At 34.0% G+C, this 7,811-nt stretch overlaps 1 protein-coding gene across 4 annotated transcripts in view; it reads right to left on the bottom strand.

Moving 5' to 3' along the window:
- Positions 1 to 646: 646 nt before the first annotated feature.
- Positions 647 to 7,811, bottom strand: part of LOC149774033 (E3 ubiquitin-protein ligase TRIM45-like) — a 54,865-nt gene continuing 47,700 nt past the window's right edge. For 2 of the 4 annotated variants that reach the window (XM_089945908.1, XM_089945910.1), the window contains 3 exons: positions 4,469 to 4,492; positions 1,417 to 1,440; positions 647 to 969 (listed from right to left, as the gene is read on the bottom strand). In XM_089945908.1, coding sequence (XP_089802034.1) covers positions 898 to 969; positions 1,417 to 1,440; positions 4,469 to 4,492 — 120 coding nt within the window. In that variant the 3' untranslated portion in view covers positions 647 to 897. The remainder of the gene's footprint in view (positions 970 to 1,416; positions 1,441 to 4,468; positions 4,493 to 7,811) is intronic. The other 2 variants (XM_089945911.1, XM_089945909.1) reach the window with 2 other exon arrangements.

Here is a 7,811-nt window from a genome sequence, read left to right as displayed (position 1 = left end):
TTTAAGAACAGTGATCGTATCAGAAACTAAATCTCACTGATAAGTAGCCACATTTATCTCTAAACAAGAACGACGAATACTGCTACAACCCGTACACATTTTGTCATGAAGCAAGAAATATACAAACTGCTACATCAGTATACATTTTCCTTTCTGTTTATCCCAAATGTGCTTGAGATGATTAAGTGTAAAGTAAAGAAGATTAATACTATCAAACATGTTCCAAGCTTACAAAGTACATATTCCTCTCTTACCACCAGGTTTCACATGTACGTACATTATGTATGGTACAATTACTAATTTCAGGTAAATGTCTATATAATTCTCAGAGAAGCTAAAGGTAAACAGAGCCTATATATCTACAAACACAGTTGTTATGTGATACATAAGTATTATTCCAATTTATTAAAAAATAACACCATATGTCCGTCTCTACAACACAAACATGATGTAAACATAATCAATGATAGGTAGTCAATATACCCTTGAGGAAGATGAAATCAAGTAAAACAACGAAGGCTTTACCAGGCAAATGTATGGGGAATGCATCATTATGCAATGATTAGTTCATAATTACTTAGCAATGATGACGAACGTCTGGTCGTTACCTTGCCAATGAGCATACGTTCGTTATAATCTTCACTGTCCACTATGTATTTCTTATTTGTTATAATAGTGTACGCCTTTATTACTCTGCAGAATATTTATACCCATATAATAACACTAATCCTGTGATATTGAATAATATAAAAGAAAACTTCGATACTCGCTCTAGAAAAACCTTTAGTAGACTCTAATGTAACCTAAACTATTGCTATGAACATCTGATTCTCAAAATTATTGTTAAATTATATGATAAATGAATTGATGACTTTGCTATCAGTGGTCAAATAACATTTAAATTCGAGTAATATCTATCATGTAATGCGTGTTCGTGCACATTTTAGTACTTACATATCCCGTCGAGCGCTGAAATAACACAATAAACCTGATATTAGAAACTGTGAAATATACTTTCGGTGGTGTAGCATGAACAAAACTCTAAATAAAGGACGCGCCTTCAATTGGGTTTCTCATATTTGTATTAAACAATTACGTCTCCCTTTCTCGGTAGAGAAAATAAACCTGTATTAAGAATGTCTTAATGTACAGTATGAGTCAAAAAGAGGATAATCTCATTATGCGGAAATCTAAAGCATTTATAAAACCTGGTGTGATCTGAAATAATGTTATTGAAATTTCATCCAAAATATGACAAAGGTGCATAATAATAAAACGGTAACTTTACTTTATAATGAAGTATAACTTAATCTTTGACGAATACCTATTTTTAATGGATGTACGCGTCTTGCTAACCATATAAAATACATAACTTGTTCACATTAGACTGAGGGGACATATATTTGTTATACTTACCAATGCATGAATCTGCTTTTCTTCCTGAAAAAAATAATATAACAAAGGTGATATTAGAAACAAACGTTGCTATTTGGTATCAAAAATGGTACTTACAAGTACAATTGTCGCTACATTAGCTGAGTATTCCACAATAGTTGCCGTTTAACGTAGTCTACTAGACAGGCTGTGTCATGTGCAAATATCCGTATTTGAACGTTTTTCTTTCTCTTTATTCAGAAAAGTTAAAAAAGGAGCCGCAATAATTTGCGCTAAATAAAATAGGCGTAACTGTATAGGTACAACCGACGTACTTAATCATACAGATACCAACAAACAAACATATTTATATGTTCTTATTTTCCTATTCAAAAATATAACTTCCTGATGTGTCTGATATACTGGCGCATGGTTAAGTCGCATTAGCACAATTAACCCTTCTGTCAATCACATATAGATGTCAATCAGATGGCTATTTATTTGCAATTTGTTTTCGCATCGACAGGTGTTATCAATACAGTTTATCCGAAGAAGAATAAAATGACGAAAATTGAGTTATCAATCGTGTAGAAGGCGAACGTACTAGTATATGAGTCTACGTGTGATAAAATTGTATAACTCATAAAAAATGAATTGCATGTCGACGGATGTTGTTTGACTTCATTTCCTATAACAATGAAAACTCCTTGATCCCAATCAACATTACCCTCGGCATAGAGATAGACGTTGCTTATTAAAGAAAATCAGCTTCTCGATGTCAATTTTTAAATGATTGGAATTCAACATTTTCTATAAATATAGAACACTTTACCCCGCCATCAAGGACAAAGATTACACCAAAATAAAACAAACACAACAACATGGTTGCAATATCAAGTCGGGCTGGTGTGGGCTAATTTCCTATTAATAATGTGGAAATATTCATTATCATACGCAATATCGACTAGGTACGTGACGAGTCGTCTTGTCGCAACCATGCTGATATTAGTCACAATTTTACAGTGCTGACTGAGGAAAATTCCTATTAAAATAGTTCTCAATCATTGAAACTCTCGTATCCTCATCTTCTCAAATTGTGTCCAAATAGCATCGCATATTTATTTGCCACGGCTGAGTTGTTCACATAAGTTTCTGGAAGCAAGTTATGTATTTGCAATATTGATTTAACCCAGACTATGTTAGCAGCTTTGGTTTAAACTCGGTGGAGTAATGTTCGTTCCATGATATGTATTACTTCGCTAAACATATTTCGCTTTCGAATACGTTCCTCGATCACATTCACCTTAGAGCAATAGTCCCTAGCTCCTCCAGAATCCACGAGTCCCAATAACCGAGAACTCGTCGATTCTGTTTGTGTTATATAGGTAAAGGCAATAACTCTTGTATATTAATCGCCTTGGCGACTACAGGCGGCGCCAGTTTAGACGTTTCAGTAGTGAACTGATAAGATTGTTTACTTCGACTCCCAAAATATACTGGAAATGTGTTCTACTTTTCGTTTCATCTATTCAGTATTTTGTTAATTTTTTATGTATTCAGGACTATATTGCACGTGACATAAATTATTCTTTGAATTTGGATCATAATTATTTGAAATATTTACCTTTGAGGACTAGTGTTCTGACCGTACGTGATAGTTTCAGCACTACGGTCTCCCACATATGGTTGTTGATCGCAGTGATTTCATTGTACTTATTTTTGAAATAGTTTCCATCCCACTGTAAGCACGAGTCGAAGACATAGCAGTGCTTAATTTATTTTGGGTTGCATTTGATTTTATTTTTACTGGTTTATCTTGTCAAGGATGCTACGAAGTCTTCTACACTTTGATCATTCGTGGAAAAAAGTCCGTATCTATCACGGGGGGTGTTCAAATAATAACGTTTATATATTGCTTCAGTACATTTCTTGTTATTACATCTGTGTCATCTGTGGGAGCAGGAACATTTTGAATGGCGTTAATCGACCACATTATAGTTCTGCCGGCTAGTGGCAACACATTTAGGGTGGATGTTATAAATGACCTTCAGCGGAGAAACTTCAACACACGCACATCTGGAAACTACCTAAATTAGTCTAAACTGCCGGGACAAACAGCCGTACGGATTTATACTGGGCTGTGTATAATTTGTTTATCAAGCTGGTTTTCGAAACTGAAATTATAGTCGTTGTGATTATGTTCTTGTTTTCATCAATCGATCAATCTACGGTTTCCCCGTCAGGACTTAGTAACGACATAGTTACGCATTTAACTCAACGGAAAGTTTCCGAAACTTCAGTATGGTTTAAGGCATCGTCACGAAATTGTATCGTCAGCTCGATAATAAACCCAATTTGATCCCGCTCAAACGAAGATTAGTAACGTTATAATCTCGCTCCTCGAATAACTGCTCCGCAAGTAAATACAGTTTGCAAGCAAGTAATGGGACCCCGATGGAGGCTGTTGGTAGATATTTCTTTGATTTACATGGACGAGTATTCGATCATAATTGTATAAACCCAATAGGCGCTGTTGATATATATATCAAAACAAAACGTTCATTTAGAATCAACTAGACATAATAAAACGTCTTCTTTTGAAACCACCATTTCAATATGTCTTTTTGTTGAGCTATAGAGAGATTTTCAAGATATGCATTGTAACGGCGATAATGGACATCAGAATGTCACCAATTTTCATTTTCGATCATTTGGTCGAAAAAAGCGTCCATCTTAACGTATTTATTTAGCAAAGCATTGTCGTTTTGCAACTAAGTAAAAATTTACTTTTTTGAACAAACACAATAATTGCACTATATACTGAAAAAGGTTAAATGCACTAGGAAAAATGGTTGGTTTCTAAGCGGTATGGCTATATTGATAATGACATGACAGGAAACGTTTATGGATCTTTTATATCTTTCCAGATCATAAAACATAATTAATATTAGCAATGTTCGATTAAATACGAGGTAAATTCGAGAAATAGTTTGTTTTTGTTTTAATAAATTCACTAGTCTTAGCAATGACATAATAGTCGTATGCATTGCATTATTTCGTCTTATTTTGTGAAAGCAGATGTCTCAATACTTACTCTTTCTTTTATCTCTCTTTCTTCCTGAAATCATATAATAATGTTTATATTAAAATGCAAATGAAATGCGGATCATTACTTTAAAGGATTAGTCCACAACAGCGTTCATTTAAATTAAATTACTACGCGGACAGTCCCGTATTTAAAAGTACGAATGTTACAATTCCGTCCAGTCCTTATTTTGATGAGACAAAACAAATTAACGAACCACAAAGTACATACAATACCTCTAAATGTTTAACTAAACCTGCATATTCTGTTACTTAGACACAACATAACAAAGAAATAGACTTATTTGTCAGTGACGAGTATTATATCCATTATTGACAGAGTTGGCTGCTTCATAATACAACAAATGAGATGGCATCCAAATCTGCACTTTCTACTGTTTGCGTTTTGTTTCCTTATTTATTTATTTTTTTGTTCTTTTTCACTCACTGAGCCCTCGAACGGCGTATATAATATTAAATTTGCACTTCGCTGAATTTAAATCTGAACAGATTAAAGAAAATTGTACCGAGGAGGCCGTAAAATGTGCTCTGAAAAGTGGCAGGGAGAACGAAGTGTTCAGAATAGAATAAACCTTTCAACCATAGCTCATCTTCTTATGTCTGCTCAAACTGTATATGTCATTAGTTTCTGCTTTCCTGTCTTTGCAAATTCATGATAATTTTTTACTTGTTGAATAATCATTTCATATACACCAACATGTGTAAATATTATAGTGAACATTATTTTTGACTGAAATACTGTGATGACATTTTGATTCATAAACGCCATGCAACCTATTAGTCAAGCACCTGGTCATTGGACTATTTCAATACAAGAACGAAAATGGACACTCTATGCTGTATTCTTGCACTATGAAAAGACACAATGCCGTTTCTGTATGTGTATGTGTGGACATTCTTGAAAGACAAACTAGCAGAATCAGGTTCGAAATATTTGACAACTTGTTTTCATTCTCTTTTACATGAGATTTCATATTTGAGTGGACAATTATAGTACATAGTAACATTTAAATAACTGATGGCAACGAGGAGAATTAAATTCAAATTCAAGAAAATACATTAGAGCATTCAACATCCGTTATGTAAGCGTTATGAAGTTCCCGTTTTGGAGGGTGAGATTTATAACAATGATAAGTATTTGTAGGAGTATTCATGCATTACCCTTTGCCCTGTGAGCGAAGTAATTCTGCTATAATAAAAAAATATAATGCATGCACTTCGATATCACATTTATATGTTCCACTGGACAGTCAAATAAAGAGCTTTGTCTTGTAGCCCAGTACCTCCGTGCGTGTCGGACTACATCATAATGGTAACAAATCCATTCTGTTTTTCTTGCCAAATTCTCATATTTATAGGTTTGTCACACAAAGATGCCCAATACGCTATTGATAATGTGCTGTCATTGTTTTGGGTTTAACGCAATTTCCTGGCACAAGATAGGCAATACATTGTACATACTATCAGTGGTGGAGAACGAATCCGGAAAAAAAAACAGACGAGGACCACCGACCAACGATAACCTACTGGTAGCTATATCATATAACCACATCGGCCAAGGCCGAGACTCGAATATTTCGGACAGAGGTGAAATGGTAGTGATCGGTAAAAACAAGCGCTTTAGACCACTCGGTAAACCTGGATCCCTGCTTGACAAAAAGTAAGAGAATAAATCTCATACTGTCATGCTTTCAATATCTTTTCTCGGCTCTCAATTTCCATTGAGACTGGCTGACATTGTAACCATGTGATATCTTATCTGGATAATTATGTAGCATGGGAGATTCAATAAATAAAATAAGTGATGCATGGTAGAAGGAGAGCATAATGAACAGACAACATTGTAAAAATGGGCGAGAAGTGTAAATGATATGTTCACTGTGGGTTTTCAGCTCACTTTCTCCGCTTTTTTAACTACGGATCCCATTGCAAATTTTTTCTACATCTAAATTTTGAACAGTGTTATATCGAGGAACTCCAATTAGAATCAAAAAGGAATAAAAAGCAAAGCAGCACCTTTCAGTACTAATTCAAACAAAATAATAAAAACTACTGTGTACCCTTCCTTACAGCGTATTATATAATGTTTTATTTTACCACTATCATGATGACATGCAAGTTTAGTCCGATGTAGAAACGTGTGAATTATGTCAACATGAATAACAAAATAGAAAACATGGAGCAAAAACTCAATAACCATTTTAAATGATGATTATTATGTTTGTATTACAAATTGGAATTAAGACAAAGTTTTGTTTACTTAACACGTTTTTTGTTTTTGTTTTTTGGCTTTCTATGTTATCATGCCCATACTAGCAGGGTAATTGCCATTTGAAAATGTCATCAGACATACGAAGAAACGGTCTCATTTTTTCCGATCGAGACAACGCAGTAATTTTAATTTGTCCTGAACATTTAGACACAAAATGAAGGAAAACAACATCATTGTATAAATTTGTTTCTTACGTCAGATGTTTTATTAGAATCACTAACGCTTATGCACCTGAACGTCTCTCAATGATGTGGCAGTACAATCGCTACAATACAACAATTATTGCAATACAGTCCATATATATATATATATATATATATATATATATATATATATATATATATATATACTATACAGTCTATATATACACAGAAATCAACAAAACACGAATGTACACATATATGCATAGTGATGTGGCAACATTAGACGCTCTGTATATGTACATATGTAAGTATATATTTCTCTCTCTCGCTCTCTCTCTCTCTCTCTCTCTCTCTCTCTCTCTTTATATTTATAGGTTACTGCATTTATATGGGAAATATGAGAGAGTTTTTCAGATGGAAATACTGCATGACCTTGGTAGTGCAGTATATCTATCCAAAATACGAGTTCATATTTTCCCATATAAATGCAGTAAACTTTGTATTATCTTCTCATTTTCTTATTCTTCCTAAGGCTTAATTATGTAAACAAAAATACACTACACGAAACAAATTAACTGAATGTATGCCGTATTCTAAACTAAATACACAAGCACAGACTCATCATTACACAACAACAACATTATTAATGCGCACTAAATTCCGCCCAGACATAACTTTCGAAAGAAAACGGCATTTTGGTCTACTAAAAATTGAAATTTGGAGTCATATTGTGATTGAATGTGCGTTTTCTATTTGATCTGGAATGAACAGAGTTAGGTAATTGTGTCATTTCTTCGAAATTGCGTGATTATGGACTGGATGTGCCAATTCTACATGAAGTACATTGGATTTCAGCGGCGACGGAGGAGCGTCTTGACATCTGCAAGTGTGTATCTGTTCTGCCATTGAATGTTTAA

The sequence above is a fragment of the Sinohyriopsis cumingii genome, unplaced genomic scaffold (assembly GCF_028554795.1).
Source record: "Sinohyriopsis cumingii isolate HCF-2022 unplaced genomic scaffold, ASM2855479v2 utg000452l, whole genome shotgun sequence".
NCBI classification, from domain to species: Eukaryota; Metazoa; Mollusca; class Bivalvia; order Unionida; family Unionidae; genus Sinohyriopsis; species Sinohyriopsis cumingii.
Note: the sequence above shows the minus strand (reverse complement) of the source record. Positions and strands in the feature narration are given on the sequence as shown.